Below are 21,504 nucleotides of genomic sequence, written 5' to 3' on the forward strand. Positions count from 1 at the left end.
TAGTGAGGCAATTGAGGTTAAGTGACTTGCCCAGGGTCACACAGCTAGTTAAGTGTCAAGTGTCTGAGGCCAAATTTGAACTCAGGTACTCCTGAATCCAGGACCAGTGCTTTATCCACTGCACCACCTAGCTGCCCCTCATAGGAGCACTTAACTAGCTGTGTGACCCTGGGCAAGTCACTTAACCCCCATTGCCCCACAAAAAAACCCCAAAACAGAAATATGAAGAGAAACTTGGTAATAATGCAACTATTCTAAAAATGGAATGGGCTACTCTGGTAGATAGTGAGTTTTTTATTGCTGGGAGGTAGTCAGGTATAGAATGGGAGAACTACTTGCTTAATTCATATTCTTTTTTTTTTTTTAATTCACATTCTTAATGTGAATCATGATTCAGGTAAGGCAGGTGACCTCTGATAAGCTTAAGATTTTGAAACACTGATTCTGGGTCTTTGTCAAATAGATACATGATGCATGGTTAAAAAATATTTTGTTGATAACTTTTGCTTTTTCTTCCTCTCCATTTACCATTGTAACCCTCTATCCTCCCTGGACCTATCCTTTAAAACAAAGAATAAGAAAGAGGGAAAAGTTCAGCAAAATTAAATAACATCTAAAAGGCCTGATATTATATGCAGTGTTGCACATTCAGCTTGCCCTTCCCTCTGCAAATAAGGAGGAGATAACTCTTTTCATATCTCTCTTTTCGGTGGCCATTGGTTGTTATAACTTTACAACATTCATTTTCATTTTTTTAATTGTTGTTCTTTGCATTTATTTTGTGGTCCTCACAGATAATTGATACAGGTGTCCCCCTTTCCCCATCTTCTTATCTTGGTTTATTTAATTTTATTCCTGCAAAATATTTTCATATAATCACAATTTTATCTTTTGTAATTGCTTTTTGCCCTTTTTTGGTTAAGGATTCTTGCCCTAGTAAAATAGCAAAAGTGTTCATTGTTGTGACTCTATGGTATAGGCCATAAATGCTAACTATAATGACAAGAAAAAGAAATAGTTTGGGTATTTTTGCAGGTAATATGATGTAGAAAACTATAGTCAATGAAAAATATTTGAAATAGTAACTTTAGCAAAGTTGCATGATATAAATTAAATCCACATAAATCATCAGCATTTCTTTATATTGCCAAGGAAACCCAACAGAAGGAGATAAAAGGATAAATTCTTTCAGAGTAACTACAGGATATTATAAAATATTTGGAATCTACCTTGAAAAACAAACACATGAACTATATGATTACAACTACAAAATTACTCTTTAAGGAAATATAGACCTAAATGGAGCAATATTAATAGCTTGTGGGTAGGTCAAGCCAATATAATAAAAATAACAATACTACTTTATTTATTCAATGCCATACCAATCTATCAAATGATTGCTTTATAGAACTAGAAAAAAAAGTATTAAAGAAATTCATCCAGGAGAGCAAAAGGCCAAAAATTTCAAGGGGAAAAATAAAAATGTAAAGAAAGGAGCCTAGCAGTACCAAATCTCAAACTATACCGCAAAGCCTTAATCATTAAACCAATTTGGTACTGGTTAAAAAATAGAGATATTGGTCAGTGGAACAGATTATGTTACAGCATGCTGAAGTAATTGAACCTAGCTATCAAGTGGTTGATAAATTCAAATATCCCAACCTACTGGGGTAAGGACTTACTGTTTGAAAAATAGTTCCAGGAAAACTGGACAACAGTCTTGCAGAAACTAGATATAGTTCAGCACCTCATGCCATATTCCAAGCTATTCCAAGCAGTTACCCGAATTAGACATAAAATGTGGCATCATAGTTTAGAGGAACAAGAAAGAAATTATCTTTCTGATCTATTGATAGAGGAAGAAACCATAACGAAACCAGGAATAGAGTACAGAAGATAAAATGGACAATTTTGAGTACATAAAATTAAGTTTTTACACAAACAAAACCAAACTGATATAGCCAAAATTAGAAATAAATTAATGGGAAGGGGATCATTACAAGTTTCTTTGTATAGTTTCTCTAAAAAAGGTTTCAATTTCATGTAAGGGGACTCTTCCTTTTTAAAATTTTATTTATTTATTTGTGTGTTTATTTTTGAGGGGGCTCTTTCAAGAATTAATTTACAAGAATTAAGAGCCATTCTCTAATTGATGAATAGACAGTTTTCAAAGGAAGAAATCCAAACTTGTCAATATTCATATGAAAAAATGCTCCAAATCATTAATCATTAGAAAAATGCAATTAAAATAACCCTGAGGTTCTGTCACACTCATCAAAATTAGCAAAGCTGACCAAAAAGAAAAATGACAAATGTTAGTGGAGCTTCAGGAAAAGAAGAACATTAATGCACAGTTGATAGAGCTGTGAATTAGTACAGCCATTCTGGAAAAATAATTTGGAACTGTATCTAAAAGTTATTTTTGTAGTATCAGGATTAGAAACAAGGGGGAGTGCCCAAGATTTGGGGAATGACTGAACAAATTATGGTATATAAATATAATGGAATACTATCATTCCATAAGTAATGATGAAAGGGAAAATTTTAATAAAAACTCAGAAGACTTATATGAACTGATGCAGAGTGAAGTAAGTAGAACATGATGAGTAATTTATACAGTAACAGTAACATTGTAAAAACAAACAACTTTGAAAAACTTAAGAGCTGTAATCAATAGAGTGAGAGGACCAATAATGAAGCATTGTATCCACCTCCCAACAGAGAGATGATGGACTCAAAGTGAAGAATGAAGCAAAAGGTTTTTGGTACATAAATCAGTGGAGGAATTTGTTTTGTTTAACTCTGCATATTTGTTACAAGGGTTTTATCTCCACCTACCCACCCCTACTGGACTGGGGTTGTGGGAGGGGGGAAATGGATGGGAAGGAGAGAAAATCCATTTTTGTTCATTTAAAAATAACATTTAATTTCAAGTGAAATTTAAAAGTTGTTTCAAAAAAAAAAGAATTCTCTCCCTAACCATACCTATCCAAGGTATATATGGTGGGCACTTGAAAGCACAGGGAAATAACACTTTAAGACACTTGTGTTTTAGATAGTGACAACAAAGTGTAGTTCCATTATATCAGCCTCACATGTCAGATCATCATACATTTTCCTGATGACCTGCTTGTTTGTTTGCTATCCCGCCCAAACTAATCAGGCTAATGTAACAGGTAGGATAATTAATGATGATACTTTTTCAAGTTTGTCAACCATGTCCGTGGACCAGATATATTTGATGAAGACATTAGTGAGACTTAAGAGATCTTAAATAGATTAAATGAAGACATTTTATACATCCTAGACTTTTGATCAGTATTATAAATATGAATGACAACTTATCAAACGAAGTAATAAATGAATCAATTTAAAATATCAACAACCATGTTTTTAAATAAAATGTTTAACATGTATGTTTTCAACTTCTACCTCTGGGAGCAACAAGTTCTTTCTGTATGTTCATTGTTTACAGTATGGAGTAATGTTTCCTTTTTTAAAATGACAAAAATACTTAGATATCATAACAAAGACAAAGGACAAATTATATCCTTTTATTGGAGGATTTTGTCCTCCCAATTAGGACTGGTTACCTAACCATTAATGAATTGATCTCTCAGTGGTTTAATTAGAACTAGACATTTGATTTCTGAGACTTTTTGTATACCCATTCCATATCTTTTAGGTCTCTGTTTTCTTTCAAGAATGACCCTGGAGTTTCATGGCCTCAGTGTTCTTGGTAAGAAATGCTGCTACTAGGGTAGCTAGATTGTACAGTGGATAAAGCACTGGCCCTGGATTCAGGAGGACCTGAGTTCAAATCTGGCCCCAGACACTTGACACTTACTAGCTTTGTGACCCTGGGCAAGTCACTTAACCCTCACTGCCCTGCAAAAAAAAAAAAAAAAGGAAAGAAAGAAAAAGAAATGCTGCTATTGCAGTGGGATATTGTGGTCAGGTTTAAGTAAGCAAATTGTACAAGAGTCTTTTTTCAGCCTTTGCCCTGTATCTTCCTTGAGGGAATTGTCCAGTAGCCTAGGGCATAACTGAACTTGGACTGGTTTAAAGTCCATTTATTATTTGTATGATTGTGAACTTTGAGCCTCATTTATAGAATAGAGGTGATAGCACCTTTGCTACCTATTTCACAAGCTTATTGTGGGAAAAGAATTTTTAAACGTTAAGGTGATTCAGGAACGTGAGTAATATTCATTATCTTGTTTGTACTTTTATTATTTCATTGGTAATTAGAACTATCACTAGAAGTAAGATAGAGCATAATGTAGAATCTAGCAGAAGTTTTTTCTATTGTAACTCAGTGAAATGAACTGGATTTGGAAAGGGGGTGGGGCAGCTAGGTGGCACAGTGGATAGAGCACTGGCCCTGGATTCAGGAGGACCTGAGTTCAAATGCGACCTCAGACACTTGACACTTACTAGCTGTGTGACCCTGGGCAAGTCACTTAACCCTCATTGCCCTGCAGGAAAAAAAAAAAAGAAGAAATAAACTGGATTTGGAGTCAGAGGACCTGTATTCTGATGCTGGCTTTTCACTCGTGTGACCTTGGGCAAATTGCTATGTTATGATTTCCTATCAAATGTAAGATAAGGGTTTGGACCACAAGATTTCTCAACCATCTTCTAGCTCTAATTCAGTTCTCAGTAGCAATGGGCTGAAAGAGACAATGGAAATGTAGTTTCTGTATTTAGAATCAAGCTCTGTCCTTGATTGTTCTTGGAACAGAAAATGGTGATTTTTCTTGCCGTACAGGGACATCACTGCCTTTCATAGCTTCATTCAGCCTCACTTGTAGGCTCTGTGGTTTTATATTTGAATAGAGGTGATTGTATCTCACTTTGCTAAGTGAGAAACTAGTTGCTTATAGGCTTTGGGAATGGAAAGATATTGAGTTGCTAATGTGGACATCCTTCCAAGTTCATTTTTGCTTGTAGTCTAGTCTTATCAGACTACAGACTAGGGGAAAAGTTTTTGTGGCTCAACACAGTTGTTCGTTATTCATGAATCTCTTATGAATTCACCCATCCCTTTAAACTACAGACTTGTAGATTAAATAATTGTAGAGTCCTTTGAATCTTCATAGTGCTTTATATCCCTTTTAAGTACTTATAGTCTTTTTTGTATGTGTTTGTGGTAGGGACTATGCCTTATTTATTTCTGTATTTCCCTGTAACTATACAAAAGATCCTATATTTAGTAGATGACTAATAAAAATGTTTGTTGTTGTATTCAGTTGTGGTACTTGAACAATCAGTTATTTTTTTAGACTTGTCAGAATTTTGCGGTATTAAGACTAAGAACTTGAAATCTGCTTAAGAAAAATCTAAAATGTGATGTTGAATTTATAAGCCAAATAAGAAACAAACATTCCTTTATAGGGAGGGTTGATGTGGAAAATGGTTCCTAGTTTTGGTGAAGAATTATATAAGAAGGGGCAGCTAGGTGGTGCAGTGGACAAAGCACTGGCCCTGGATTCAGGAGGACCTGAGTTCAAATCCAGCCTCAGACACTTGACACTTACTAGCTGTGTGACCCTGGGCAAGTCACTTAACCCTTATTGCGCCCCCCCCCCCCCAAGAATTATATAAAAACTGTTTGCGAATGGCTCTAATGTTAGTTCATCTCCTACAACTAAATTCTCTGTCTGCAACTGTCTTGTTCCTCTCATCAAACCTCCCCAGAGACAACCTTGACCCATTACTTTATTTGAACCTAGAGAAGGTAATAATGGCAATCAAATGTTCTTAGTATACCAGGGCTTACAATATGCAGAAGGCTTATTGGTTAATAGAAGCTTCTGGTGGATAAAATGCCTGGTAGGCCAGGGTCTGTTAAATCAGGTTTTCTGAATTGTTATTCATGACTCCAACTACTAACACTTTCTCTTTTTTTCTTTCTTTTTTGGAGGGGTGGGGTGGGGTTGGGCAATGAGGGTTAAGTGACTTGTCCAGGGTAACACAGCTAGTAAGTGTCAAGTGTCTGAGGCTAGATTTGAACTCAGGTCCTCCTGAATTCAGGGTTGGTGCTCTATCTACTGTGCCACCTAGCTGCCGCAACTACTAACACTTTCAAGGATCCCGGCAGTGATTTGTTTGACCCTACAACCTCTTCCAACAATATGTCAGAAAAGGAAGGGAGAGAAGAACTTGCAGGAGACTCTTAAATAGGGATCAAAAAACAACTTTGTTTCTGCAGTCTAGAATTGAACAGGAACTTTCATTGTATTGACATGCAGTGCAGACCCTTAGGCAAGAAGGGATGATTTGCCCTAAAGAAAGGGGGGTACCCAAAGGAAGAGCAACATTTTATGAGGATATTATGTCAGGAGTCTCAAGTTGACACTAGAAGTGCTTGAATGTATGATATGTTGCTTCCAAGTGGTGAAATCAGGAGCTAGAGTTAACGTCACTTCTTATGTGGGATGATGCTACTTACTAGGCCTGTACTGAATATTTTTGAACCTCTTGAGAATGTTGGGTGTTTTTTGTTTTTTTTAAATCCTGCTATAAATGTCAGCCAGCTGGTTTTCTGGTTATGAGCATGGGTTATGAAAGCAATACCTACTTCTATGTCTTTTCTGGGTTGAATACTAAATGTAGGATTAAATTAAAAGGGAAAGACAAGGTGTCTTCTCTATTAAACTGTAGTCATTTCTTCTAATATTGTTTTAAAATTTCAACTTGAAGTGGATAATAAATGGTTGTGTTAAAGATAATTTAAAAAAGTGAATTCAAGCCTCTTAACTTGTCTGCCCTCAGTTCAAGAGACTGGTTCTCTGTTCGCCAGCCAGTGTCTGAATTATGATGAGTAGGATTTGTCATGTCTGGCAAGGTCCCATTTTACCTTTACCCACATCGACAAAGCTGGCAGACCGTGTGTGCTCTGCCCCTTTCTGCAGAAAATGCCAATAGCAATGGAGCACAGTGCCAGTAACATAAGCATGGATTTTGTGTATTTGAATTCTGGGTTTGACTCCTTCACCTTCCTCAGCTTGAATTTCCTCATCTCTAGACTGAAGACAGCAATTCTCATATTGCCTGAGAAAAGTTGTTTTTAGCCCTTAAAGCTCTCTTGAAATGTATTGTTGTTAATTAACTACCATGTAGGGAAGGAAGCATGGTGGCCTCACGGTTGTAGGGGTTTTTGTTTCCTCTGGTATTCCTAGGAATCGTCTATAAGTCTCTAACTTTTCAGACGCATTAGGTCATTGATTTTTTAAAAAATGATCTTAAACTTACATTTTTTTCCTTTTCAGGTCCCTGATTCTTTCTTAAAATAGGAAATCTAGAGGAGTAAGGGGGTGGAAGGTGGAAAGGAATTTATTTCTTTTGTTTTCATGTAATCTTCACTTCATTCTCTATTTTTGGTGTGGACTGACTCCAGTTTGAGAAGTGGGAAGAAAGACTATCCTCTGACAGATTTTATGATCAAAGCCAAAAAATGGAGTCCAACTGAATGGGCACACTGTAATTAACGCCTAAATCTGATGGAACGTAGAGAGGTCCCTCTGTGCTTGAGAATGCATGTACCTTGGGGTTAATGGCCCACAAGGGCAATTAATCGAAGCAGAAGCTTTCATGGTGAGGAGATAGTTATCACTTAGCATCTCTCAATGTTTGGCAGCTTGTTTTATTTAGGGGTACCTGGTTTCTCCTGGCACAAAACAAACATTCTGACTTACCCAATGTCAGAGGTGAGGGAACTTTGTTGCCACAAACCATTTTAGTCTTCCCTGCTCATGGTAGCACTGAACCTTAGGGAAAGACATTTCCTATTGATTTCTGTGTTGCTCTTAGGACTTAGGGTGAACTCACTCTGCCGGCTCCAAGCCAGAGTGATGCTACCATCAGATGTCGTTTTCTGCTTGAAGGGTGTAACCCACTGTAAAACTTTCACCTTAATTTACTGTGGTCAGTAATGTTTTTTTGTTTCCCTATGCTTGTGTCTTACATTTCTAAGGAAAATTTAATACCACTTCACTGCCTTTCTGACTAGAGGCCAGTTAGCCATGGAATGGAAGATAACAGAGTGGGCTCTTGAACTCCCCATGCCCTAGAAAGAAGATATAGCTTCTCATTCATGGCACTGGACCTCAGTTCAGCAAAGTACCTTCTTTGGACTCATCAGGGCACTCTGAATGTGCCCAGTGAGTAGCAGGCTGCCCCAACACAGCCTCCCAAATGGAAAGATCCAGACCTGAGAAGAAGTTTGACTCTTTTCTCCAAGAAGTTGGAAATACTTTTCTTTCCCAAGCACAAATCTACATGGTTATGTAGCCCAAGGACAGTAGCTTGAACAACTTACTCATTTTATATCTGAACCCAGTTTCTTCTTCTTTATTAAATCCTTTACTTTGGTGACAGGGTTCCTTTGCCTCCCTGTCCTCAAATTAAAAAAAAAAAGAGATCAATTTTCTAAGGCATTTATGTTGATGACTTACCTATTTGTCTCAACAGGGAACTTTAAAGATCTGTGACAAAGAGGTGACCCTAGAGTATTCACCAAGCCCGGATTTTTGGCACTGTAAACGGGTATGTGTTGAGAGATTTCTTCTCTTTTCCTTTTCCTAATAATAAGGGGTAATAAAGGTCCATAGATGCCAGAGTCAAGAAAATGGAACTCTGCCTGGTTATGTTCACTGCTGGAATGTAAAGTTATCCCATAACTTACTTTTTGTTATTATAAAGTTGAGAAAAATCCAAACGAGACCATTTCCTTGGATCTTTGTTCATGAGATGAATGTTGCTTCTTTTCCTTAGGATCAGGAAACTAACATTTCTTGATGTCTTAAATGAAATGTCCTTTCTGTTGATGGTGATTCCAGCCCTGTCACTTATGACCTCTTTTTTTAGACTCATCTTCCCATATAAAAAGAAGAGGAATTGGTGCCTGAAACAGTAGATTTCTGACTGGGGATAGAATTTTAAATCATAGAATACTAGAGCTGGAAATGTCCATAAGGGATCATCTCTTCCAGTCCAGTCTTTTTTTTTCTTTTCTTTTTTTTTTTTTTTTTTTTGCAGGGCAATGAGGGTTAAGTGACTTGCCCAGGGTCACACAGCTAGTAAGTGTTAAGTGTCTGAGGCTGGATTTGAACTCAGGTCCTCCTGAATCCAAGGCCAGTGCTTTATCCACTGTGCTACCTAGCTGCCCCTTCTAGTCATTTGAAAAAGGAGGAAGCCAAGACTCTCCTTCAGAAATTACTTGCTTCAGCTTGGCCTATATAGGCAGAGTCAGAACTAAAACCCAGGCTTCCTAAATCTTAATTTAGTGCTTTTTAAATGTTCCCTGGGTTCCTAAGTTCTTAGTCTCAAATGATATCTTCATATTCTAATACCATGCAATCTCCAGGAAAATAAGGAACCTTTTTATTAGACCAAACATTTTTTTTTAGTGTCACACATTTTGAAAAATACTGTTGTTAAAAACTCAGATTTTTAAATTGGGTATAGAACCGTAACTTGCCAATTTGATATGAAAAGATGTCTAAAAATCAGACTTTAAAAACCTGTTAAAATTGACTTGACCTAAATGGGTACATGATTTATACATAAAGGGTGATACCATAAACAAATTAAGAGATCATGGAATGGTTTATCTGTCTGATTTTTGGACAAAGGAAGAATTTAGGACCAAAGAAGATACAGAGAGCTTTACAAAGTATAAAATTGATAATTTTGATTATATAAAATTTAAAAGCTTTTGTACAAACAAAACTAATGTAGCCAAGATCATAAGAAAAGCAGAAAACTGGGAAAGAATTTTTGAAACAAGTATCTCTGATAAAGGCCTCATTTCTCAACTATATAGAGAACTGACTCAAATTTATAAAAATAAAAGTCATTCCCCAATTGATAAATGGTCAAAGGATATGAACAGGCAATTTTCTTTATTTATTTAAATGGGGGGGGGGCAGGGCAATGAGGGTTAAGTGACTTGCCCAGGGTCACACAGCTAGTAAGTGTCAAGTATCTGAGGCCGCATTTGAACTCAGGTCCTCCTGAATCCAGGGCTGGTGCTTTATCCACTGTGCCACCCAGCTGCCCCCAAAGAATTTCTTTTTATTATTATTATTTTTTTTGATGAGGCATTTGGGGTTAAGTGACTTGCCCAGGGTCACACAGCTAGTAAGTGTCAAGTGTCTGAGGTCGTATTTGAACTCAGGTCCTCCTGACTTCGGGGCCAGTGATCTATCCACTGTACCATCTAGCTGCCAGAACAGGCAATTTTCAGACAAAGAAATCAAAGCGATCTATAGTCATATGAAAAAAATGATCTAAATCACTACTGATCCAGAGAAATGCAAATTAAAACAACTCTGAGGTACCACCTCACACTTATCAGAATGGCAAATTTAACAAAAAAGGAAAATGTGGAAAAAAAAATAATAGGGGGCACCTAGGTGGCACAGTGGATAAAGTACCAGCCCTGGAGTCAGGAGGACCTGAGTTCAAATTCGACCTCAGACACTTGACACTTACTAGCTGTGTGACCCTAGAAAGTCACTTAACCCTCATTGCCCTGCAACCCGCCCCCCTCCAAAAACAAACAAACAAACAAAAACCCAACGAAATGTTGGATGTTGGAGAGGATGTGGGAAAACTGGGATGCTAATCCAGTGTTGGTGGAGTTGTGAACAGATCCAACCATTCTGGAGAGCAATTTGGAATGGTTCCTAAAGGGCTATAAAACTGTGGCATACCCTTTGATCTAGCAATACTAGTGCTAGGTTTATATCCCAAAGAAATTCCCAAAATACTTACTTGTACAAAAATATTTATAGCAGTTCTTTTTGTGGTGGCTAAGAATTGGAAATCAAAAGAATGTCCATCAATTGGAGAATGGCTAAACAAGGTATAGTATATGATGGTGATGGAATATTATTGTGCTATAAAAATGATAAACAGGATGATTTCAGAAAGGCCTGGAAAGACTTATATGAACTGATGTATAGTGAAGTGAGCAGAACCAAGAAAATGTTGTGCAATATGACAGCAACATTGTTGGGTGAACAATTGTGAATGATTTAACTATTTTCAGCAATACAATAATCCAAGACAGTCCCAAAGGACTAATGATAAAGCATACTATGCACCTCCAAAGAAAAAACTGATATTGATTGAACACAGACTGAAGCATGCTATTTTTTCACTTTTTCTTTTTTTTTTCCTTTTATTCGTTTTCTTATACAAAATGACTAATGTGGTAATGTTTTCCATAATTGCACATGTATTAACCTATATGTGATTGCTTATCATCTCAGGGAGGGAGGAGGGGAGGGAAGGAAGAACGGATAGACTTTGGAACGCAAAACTTTAAATAAAAAAAATTTACTATTATTTAAAGAAAATAAGATAAAACAATTGTCTTGACCCATCTAAAATATACATAGACTTTAGGTGTATGCTTCCTAATCCTGTAAATTTAAAAAACAAAACAGTATAGATAGATAGGATAAGATGCCCAGACCCAAGCTATTGTTAATTTAGGGACTTTTTCTCCCCAAGAATATTTACATCTCAGGGTATGGGGAGTCATAGTACTTCCTTTTCTGTAAAATGAGACTAAATTAGATGTTTGCCCAAGCTGTATTCCAACTCTGTCATTTTGTGATGTAAGTCTACGGTCAACCCACTGAAGCTGACTTTTTGTAGAGCTAAGAATGGTTTTTACATTTTCTAATACAATCAAATTTTATTTAGAAATATAAAAAACATTATTAGCTCACTGGCATACGAAAACAGTCCGGATCACCCAGGCCTAATTTTCTGATCCCTGTTCTAAGCTCTAAGTTCATAAACTCTGATGATCAACTGAGGTTAGATTATCCTACATAGCAACCTAGAAAGGCATTTACCTGCTTGATAGTAGTATTCTGCACTTTTTACTCTTAAGGGATAAAATGAAATATGTTGTAGAACTATGCCTAATGTATTTTATGGGGATAATCCAGTTACATTGGCATCAATAGAGGAAGTAAGTAAAGATCTCTATAGAAGCTGTTTATTTTATATTGTATTAATGCTGTTTTCTTGCAGTTCCTCCAGGATATCCCTAAAAATGTGCCCTAAATAACTATTCTAGGCATCAGCTGTTTATATTCTTCACCTCCCCTTCACTAAGTATGTTTTTATCTTAGCCCCATAGAAGTAATTGTTGTAATGTTAGCTTCATCTCTGTTTGGTTCTGGCTGAGACTAACTGGGGCACTATCTCAATTCATTCTGTATCTATTTAGCTCTAAGTACCATCAAAGGGTGGTAACTGTTCTGGAGTCTCACAGTATCCTAGGCATTAACCATCTTAAAGTTCATTTTAATGTTTACCCTTTCTTAACACATACAGAAAATAATCTCTTTAAATGTGGGTGTAGACAATTAGCATCCTTTCCAAACCCAGAAGGAAATTCTTAAGAGTCCTCGTGACATTAGAAATGAACTTAGTTTAGTATTACCAGATTAGGCTTGTGTCTTTTGTAGCATCAGCATAAGAATATCTGCAAAATATCTAATTTTATTCTGCTCTGTAACATTCAGGATGTGCAGACAGGTCTTGAAATATTTTTATTGATAATTTTTGCTCATCTCTTCTCTTTTCCTTTGCAGTGTAAAGTTAGCACTGTTGGGTATCGTTCATGTTGCTCATACTGCAAGTGCCCAAGAGAAGGTTGGTGTGTTTTCATTCATTCATTTATATGTCAATTCATTTGTTTTGGGTTTAAATTCAGAATCTTTTTCTGGGTATACTCAACTCTCTTCACTATGTATATTGTTAGACTTTTTTTGATGCATTAGGTTTTTTCCAGAATTGCAACTTCCCAACAAAACCCCAAACGTCTCTCCATGTAAAGTACAGTCATTGAAAATAGCAAACTGTTTTTACATACTGCAGTTTAAATTAATGACTAATCCTGTGTTGGGGAGGCTATAGTAGTAAGGAAAGTAGACTGGAATCCTGATATTCAGATTAGAAATAAGAACGAATTCTCTCTCCTTGGAAGGTTGCGTTGGTTTATCTGACCTTGGTTGAATTAAGTTGACTTTATTTGCTTTCTGGGCCATGAACGAGCTTAGGAGCAGTATTCAGAAGATAGTATTAAAAACATTCAGACATCACTGTGTATAGGCTGCCAGAGAGGAATTCTGGCTCGTGCAATTTTGAATCAGATAGTAGAAATTTCATTGTATGTCCTTTTACCTAGTGACAGACACCAAGACTCCCAAGGTTCAGCAAGAATTAGCTACCTACCCTGAGCCCCAGAAATCACCAGCACAGCCAGCAGCACTACCAGAAAAGCCACAGAACCATCCTCAGGCACCACCTGACAAAGAACCTGAGACCAAAAAGCGGGAAGAAGGAAGAGAGAGACGCTTAGGCCAGGAGCAAAGGAGGGACTCAGAAAGGTATCCTTCTCGAAGGGAAGGACATGATACTTCTACCAGAAGAGACAATGACAAGGAACAGTGGTCTGGAGAGTCCCGTCAGGATGGGGAGAGCAAAAGTAAGATGCCAGACATTTATCATTATGTTTAACAGTTGTATATATTTAGATTTAAACATGTTTCCAAGAAAAAAATTCTAACTTACAAGTTGACAGGGAATTTTCCAGCTTTTTTCTTCTTTCCCATGAATTATACTAGAAACAGTATATTATTTCTAGAGTTGTGAATATTCTGATATAATTGTTAAAAATTACACTTTTATACATAGAACTTTTAGAACAAGGTAGGATCCTGATATTGTGTGGTCTAATTGTCCCCTACAAGAGGAGGGGATAGCCATTTTATGTAACCCTTACTATGTGCCTTTTTTTTTTTTTTTTGGGGTGAGGCAGTTGAGGGTAAGTGACTTGCCCAGGGTCACACAGCTAGTAAGTGTTAATTATCTGAGGCCGGATTTGAACTCAGGTCTTCCTGAATCCAGGGCCAGTGCTATCAACTGTGCTACCTAGCTGCCCCGTGAAATGCTTTTTACAAAGATTCTCTCATCTGATCCTCTCAACAGCCCTGTGATGTGCGCATTATCATCCCCAGTTGTACAGATGAGAAAACTGAGTCAGGTAACAGTTAAGTGATATGCCTAGGGCTAATAAGCTTCTGAAGCTGGATTTGAACTGGGGGCTTCCTGATTTCAGACCCAGCATATTATCTACTGGCCTACCAGCTGCTTGTTTACAATGCCTCTGTATAAACTGATGGATTTGGAATCAAAAGACCTAGATTTGAATCCTAGTTCTTCCAATTAGTTACCAGACATCCACTGACTCTTCAGGATTCTGTCAGTAGACTTCAGAGGTTTTATGAACTTGTGTTTTAAAAAAAGTGACAGGGCAGCTAGGTGGCGCAGTGGATAGAGTACTGGTTCTGGATTCAGGAGGGCCTGAGGTCAAATCCAGCCTCAGACACTTAACACTTACTAGCTGTGTGACCCTGGGCAAGTCACTTAACCCCAACTGTCTCACCAAAAAACCCCAACCAAACAAACAAACAAAAAAAAGTAACACCTTTATTTTCACTAACCTCTAACTGAAATTTAGCATTTCCTTCTATTATGAATGTAGGCAACAAACCATGATTCTCAGGAGGGGTCTGTATATTTTCCCAGATTGCAAAAAGGGTCCATAACACAGAATGTTTAAGACTCCCTGCCTTAGGCAAAAATTTCTTATTCCTGGGCTTCAGTTTCCTTATGTAATAGTACCTCTCAAAGCATAACTTGTGAACGCAGCCAGTGTTGCTGAGTAGAAGATATTCATCATGCAGGATAAAAAATCCACCCAAGGACATAATATTTGTAAGGGACCTACCAAGGTATTAAATTACACTTTTGCAGATTTACCTTTGTCTTTTTTCCTTTCCTCATCCCTTTCTGCCACCTTTGGGTCTTGCCAGCTATTATGCTTAAGCGAATTTATCGGTCTACTCCACCGGAAGTAATCGTGGAAGTCCTAGAGCCCTATGTCAGACTTTCTACTGCCAATGTCCGAATCATCAAGAATAGAACTGGCCCCATGGGCCATACCTATGGCTTCATTGATCTGGATTCTCACTCGGTGAGTTGCCCTGCTCTTAGATGTTGTTGAAGGCAGGAGGGTGGCAGGTGAGAGCAATGAAGAAGTTTGGGGAGTTGTCATTTGGAGTCTTGGAGGGTTGTCTTGGTCACACAACTTCCTCTGCTTTCTGCTCATTGGGTTTATTTTTTAAGATGAGAAACTAATGGACTAGAAATAGAAACTCCAAGATGGAGGGGTTTCTTAGTTTTTCTTGTAGCAGTGACTACAGAGTACCCAAAGCAGAAGAAAGTATCTGTTGAGTGAATGAATTAATCAGTCAGCATTTATTAAGGGCCTCTTATATGCCAATGCTAGGGACACACATACAAAAAAGAAAGACATTCCCTTCCCTCAAGGAACTTACAATACAATGGGGAAACACAACACACAAAAGGAAGTTGAAAAATGGGTGTCAGGAAGGTAGAGTTGGGGATGGGGCATGACGGAAAAGTCAGAAAATTCCCAAAGTAGTGCAGCCCATGAGAAAAATGAGGAAATATCTGAGCTTAGCTCTCCCCTTAAATGGAGAGTTCAGAGTTCATGGCTCCATCTACAGTCTGAGGAATGAAGGGTGGGGATGAGGTCCAGTCCCAAGGCTGATGGGGTCTTGCAGGATGATGAGATTTTCTCAATAACTAGTCAGAGATTTCCCAGAATAGTATAGCTGGGGAGAAATGAGGAAATATGAAGGCACTGAAGGATAGGACTCCTAAGGAGAATTATTTTCCCAGATCACTGTTGTTTTGATTTGTGGTTTTTGGCAAGTGAACTAAACATTGACTTTCCCCATATGTAAGATAGAATTTGTACCTTATCCAAGCCCTCCGTGTTCATTTGGATAATGATAGTGATTAGTAGTGGTAGCTTTTCTTTCTTCTGCTATGTGATAAAAGATGATTGACCCATATTCAGTGAGCACAGGGTTTTAGCATGAAACATTGGGTAGTTGATGGGATACAAACAGACGATGCTTTTGACATTGTTCATCTTTTTGCAGTACAATTGGTATTGTAAGATTTGTTTTTCAGTGCAGTTTTTTCCCCTAGTATCTAAGTGAAAAACTGTAATAAGAACCCAGAATAAAATAATGAGCCTTTCTGTTCACTTTGTTGCTCCAGAATCACAAAGTATTGATGTCAACTGATAACTGAAGAGAACAGAACAGACATGCTCTCTGATGCATATGATCAGGGTAGAAATTGTAGCCATTATTCTGACCTGTACTCTTGGAAGGCTTATGCCTCTTTCCATTTGAAATATGATTAAGAACCCAAGTTTAGAAACATATAGTTAAGAAACATTTAACCAATTTAACAGAATTTTCCCAATTTTGATGGTGAATATTAGGTTCTATTCCAGAGGACCCAGACCCTTTCTTTCTTTGGTTTACAGTCTCTTTCTGGTTTTCTAGGAAGCTCTTCGTGTAGTGAAGATTCTACAGAACCTGGATCCCCCATTCAGTATTGATGGAAAGATGGTGGCAGTGAATCTTGCTACAGGAAAACGAAGGTAACCTAGACTATGGAGCAAGATTTCCCTAGTCCTGAGCCCTGGCCTGTTACCTGCTAGCACCTTCACTTTTCTTTTCTTTTCTTTTTTTTTTAAAGTGCTTATTCTTTTCTTCAAGAGTAATGGTAGCTTTTCTTTCCCACTTAACTGTCTAGCAGCTTTGGGTAAGACACCAGCACATATTGTGTATTTGTGGCTCTGTACTTTACAACTGCAGCTTAATTTTCAGCTGAGGATTCCAAATGGATCGATCCCAAGAATCCCATTTCCCAACTCTTAAGCTTCAACCTATCCCTGGGTAACAGGGAATGCCATTGACTGCTTTTAACCTAAAAGTAGTGGACGGTCTCCATTTCATGCTTTCTCATTCATAGTGCTGTAGGAGATGTGATAGAAAACCCCAAAGATGCTTCTATATGTCACTTATTTTTCTCTCATTGACTTGAGAGCTTAAATGCCCTACTCCCTAGATCTACTGTCACTATCACCATCACCACCAAAATTCTGTGCTTTCGCTTTGGGGTTCTTTTCACTCAGATCACCTGAGGAAAGAGAAATTATTACCCTTTCCCTGCCATCTCTGAAACACATGGCCCTTCTTCAGATTTTTTTGTTCTTGTTAGTAACTATAAGATAATAGACATGCACATAAAATAAGAAGAGGAGAGAGTTCCAAAGTAAAAGAAGTCTTAGCATACTAGTCTTTGGTGGGGTGTAAATGGAACTTCACCTAATCTTTCTTTACTTCCTTTAACGACTCATCTTTTGTTTCTTCTATGTCCAGTCGACACTTCCCCTGACTTATAATCTTTCTTTTTGTTCCTGGGGCCTGTCCTTTCCCCCAAACTTCTTTCACAGCTAGGTTTTGGTAGAGCAGTGGGTGTATAAATTCTATTAGGTCTTGAGCTTCTACAAAGGATTTAAACACCTTGCTTTACATCTTTGCTAGAAATTGTTTTGTTTGTTTGTTTGTTTTTTCCCAGAGCAAGGAGGGTTAAGTGACTTGCCCAGGGTCCCACAGCTAGTAAGTGTCAAGTGTCTGAATCTGGATTTGAACTCAGGTCCTGCTGATTCCAGGGTTGGTGCTTTATCCATTGTGCCACCTAGCTGCCCTTAGAAATTATTTTCTTTTTTCTTTCTTTCTTTTTTTTTTTTTTTTTGGTGAGGCAATTGGGGTTAAGTGACTTGCCCAGGATCACACAGCCGGTAAGTGTTGAGTGTCTGAGGCCGGATTTAAACTCAGGTCCTCCTGACTCCAGGGCCAGTGCTCTATCCACTGGGCCATCTAGCTGCCCCAGAAATTATTTTCTAACAATAAAGTCCTTTTCTAGTATCGTTTTGTTTGTTTGTTTGTTTTTTACTGGGCAGTTATGATTAAGTGACTTGCTCAAGGTCACACAGCTAGTAAGTGTTAAGTGTCTGAGGCTGGATTTGAACTCAGGTCCTCCTGAATCCAGGGCTGGTGCTCTATCCACTGTGCCACCTAGGTGCCCCTAGTATCGTTTTGAAAAAATTAAACCTCTAATGTAGGGATGTGAACTAATTCCCTAGATGGGAGATCAGGAATTACTATAATATGTTCTGTGGCTCAGTTATATATAAGATTCCATTTAGACAGAACTGCTTATACTTCTCTAAGGTCACCTATTCAACAATAGCAGTCTCTAGATCTATTTCCCCATCTGTAAAATGGGAAGAGAGCTCATTTTTATTGCAGTGGTATGAATAGAAGTGTCAGTACTGCAAAAGTACAGAACCTACTACACTTTTGTGATAATAGTAGTATGAAAAGTTATAGATAATATATGTTAACTTGGGTGTATTTTGTTTCTCATTTTGCAGAAATGATTCTGGAGATCACTCTGACAATATGCACTATAACCAGGTAGGCTTGAGCAGATACTGTTTGGAGGTTGGAGGATGTGGTATTAAAAATCCTCAGGCTTAGTGTTTCTGATAAAGGCCTCATTTCTAAAATGTGATGTTTAAAATCTACATGTGTGGTCGCCTTAAATTAGAAGCTTTAGCACCAGTCTTTGGGCATTAAGCATTTATTAAGGCATACTAGGTATTAGTAAAAAGAGAACATGTGGAGTTCAGAAAGTTAAGAAAAGGCCTATCTAGCCTAGAGTTCCAGCCTGGTCTGGTTCTTCCTCAAGTTATCTACCAGGAGCCTGCTTCAACCACGAACTGCCAGAGCAAATTAAATGTGGAAGCTTTTTATAGGTCCAGAGCAAAGGCAGTCCTTACACACTGCTTCAAGCTGATTGGTTAGCATCATCCAAATCCATTGGATTGAAGGTGTTCTCCTTTTGAGTTCAAAGTCCTTAGCTTCTGAGAAAAATACCTATGTAAGAGCTGACCAGGTTTGTTTACAATCTATTTAACTTTAAGTAGGGTAATCAGCAAAGTCAATCACTCTCACTTAATTCAACCAGTTTAGATTAATCTCCAGGTGGCCCTTTGAGTATCTGCCAAATCCCATTATTTTCTCATAAAAATATATAGGGTACTAAATAAAATTTATAAGAATGCAAGTCATTCCCCAGTTGAGAAATGGTCAAAGGATATGAACAGGCAGTTTTCAGATGAAGAAATCAAAGTTATCTATTGTCATGAAAAAATGCTCTAAATTACTATTGATTAGAGAAATGCAAATTAAAACAACTCTGAGGTACCACCTGACACCTATCAGATTGGCTAATATGACAAAAAAGGAAAATAATAAATGCTGGAGAAAATGTGAAAAAAATTGGAACACTAATGCACTGTTTGGTGGAGTTGTGAGCTAAGCCAACCATTCTGGAGAGCAATTTGGAACTATGCCTAAGGGGCTATGGGACTGTACATACCTTTTGACCCAGTAATACCACTACTAGGTCTGTATCCCAAAGAGATCATAAACAAGGGAAAAGGACACACATGTACAAAAATATTTATAGCAGCTCTCTTTGTGGTGGTAAAGAATTGGAAATCGAGTGAATGCCTGCCCATCAATTGGGGAATGACTGAACAAGTTGTGGTATATGAATGTAATGGAATACTATTGTACTGTAAGAAATGATGAGCAGGCAGATTTCAGAAAAACCTGGAGAGACTTACGTGGACTGATGCTGAGTTAAGTGAGCAGAACACAGTAACAGCAATATTGTGAGACTTAGCTCTTCTCAGCAGTGCAATGATCCAAAACAGTTCCAAAGAACTCATGATGGAAAATATTCTCCACATCCAGAAAAAAGAACTGTGAATTCTGAATGCAGATTGAACCATACTGTTTTTACTTTTGTTTTTGTTTTGACTTTCTTGAGGATTTTCTCTTTTGTTCTGATTCTTCTTTCACAACATGACTAATGCAGAAATATCTTTAATGTGATCGTACATATATAATCTATAACAGATTGCTTATTGTCTTGAGGGAGGAAAGGGAGGGAGAGAGGGAGAAAAATTTGGAATTAAAAAACTTATGAAAACAAATGTTGAAAACTATCTTTATAAGAAACTGGAAAATAATAAAATACTTTTATGATTAAAAAAGAAAAAATCCTCAGGCTTTTCAGTCACAAATAACTGAGAGAGTGACTTTGAATTTTTCTCTGAGTACAGCTAAAAGTGAAAGAAAGGTAATAATTGCCAAGTGGTTTGCTTTTTTAGTTCTAAGACTTTAACTTCTTTCTTTCAGGGTAAAAAATATTTCCGGGAAAGGAAGGGAGGCAGCAGAAACTCAGACTGGTCCTCAGATTCAAACCGACATGGGCAGCAGTGTAAGAGGAATAATCTTTGGTTTCTTCTTTCTTTTTGACTTGATCTGCTGCTCTTAGCATGATTCTGTACTAACAGATACTGTAAAGGACTTCTCCCAAACATTCACTAGAATCCCGGGTTCTTTTTGGCATGGATTGCTTTTGAGTTAATTTCCTTCTATCTGGGAATGATGTAGTTTGTAAAAAAAAAAAAACAAAAAAAAAAAACTCCCAAAAACCCAAGTGTAAGATTTTACATTTTTCCATCTTAAGAGCCATCTTGTTATTCTGCCATTTAAACCTGTGGTTTTTTTTTTTAAGATTCAGTCATCCAGTTTGATAGCCATGTCTTTCATCTGTGCTTTTCATCTAAGTCATTGATAAAAATGTTGAACAGCACTGGACTAGACACTGGTCCAATGATCTTTTAATTGCTGTTCATTGGGTCTGATTAGTTTTCTTTTTTGTTGTTGTTGTTGTTTTTTGTTTTGTTTTGCAGGGCAGTGAGGGTTAAGTGACTTGCCCAGGGTCACACAGCTAGTTAAGTGTCAAGTGTCTGAGGCTGGATTTGAACTCAGGTCCTCCTGAATCCAAGGCCGGTGCTTTATCCACTGCGCCACCTAGCCGCCCTAGTTTTCTTTTTAAAAAACTTTTTTTAACTAGTAAAAATCAGTCTTTTGGGGCAGCTAGGTGGTGCAGTGGATAAAGCACCAGCCCTAGATTCAGGAGGACCTGAGTTCAAATGTGGCCTCAGATACTTAACACTTACTAGCTATGTGACTTTGGGCAAGTCACTTAACCCTCATTGCCCTGCCCCCCCCCAAAAAAAAAAAGAAAGAAAGAAAATCAGTCTTTTCTTCCCTCTTCCTCCCCTCCCATTTTAGAAAAACAGAAAAACAAAACCCCTCTCACAAACATTTATTGTCAAACACAACAAATTTCCAAACTGGCCGTGTGTGTGTGTGTGTGTGTGTGTGTGTGTGTGTGTGTGTGTGTGTGTATGTACACGTACATACACACATATATACCTCTCAGTCTGTATTGAGTCGTTTACCTCTCTATCAGGAGGTGGCTTAGCCTATTTAATCATGAGTCTTCTGGAATCTTTATTGTTTACTATGCTGATTAGAGTTCCTGAGACTTTCAAATACTGTTGTCATCATAACATATTTTTCTCCTGGCGTT

At 37.6% G+C, this 21,504-nt stretch overlaps 1 protein-coding gene across 2 annotated transcripts in view; it reads left to right on the forward strand.

Moving 5' to 3' along the window:
• RBM6 (RNA binding motif protein 6) overlaps positions 1–21,504 on the forward strand; it is a 101,313-nt gene that overhangs the window by 69,863 nt on the left and 9,946 nt on the right. Inside the window, exons 1-8 of one of the 2 annotated variants that reach the window (XM_043965290.1) lie at positions 7,528–7,599; positions 8,476–8,550; positions 12,624–12,684; positions 13,220–13,519; positions 14,910–15,070; positions 16,482–16,579; positions 18,422–18,464; positions 20,259–20,340. In XM_043965290.1, coding sequence (XP_043821225.1) covers positions 7,543–7,599; positions 8,476–8,550; positions 12,624–12,684; positions 13,220–13,519; positions 14,910–15,070; positions 16,482–16,579; positions 18,422–18,464; positions 20,259–20,340 — 877 coding nt within the window. In that variant the 5' untranslated portion in view covers positions 7,528–7,542. Of the gene's footprint in view, positions 1–7,527; positions 7,600–8,475; positions 8,551–12,623; positions 12,685–13,219; positions 13,520–14,909; positions 15,071–16,481; positions 16,580–18,421; positions 18,465–20,258; positions 20,341–21,504 lie in introns of those variants that run through there. The other variant, XM_043965280.1, reaches the window with a different exon arrangement.

Source organism: Dromiciops gliroides, chromosome 1, assembly GCF_019393635.1.
Source record: "Dromiciops gliroides isolate mDroGli1 chromosome 1, mDroGli1.pri, whole genome shotgun sequence".
Lineage (NCBI taxonomy): Eukaryota > Metazoa > Chordata > Mammalia > Microbiotheria > Microbiotheriidae > Dromiciops > Dromiciops gliroides.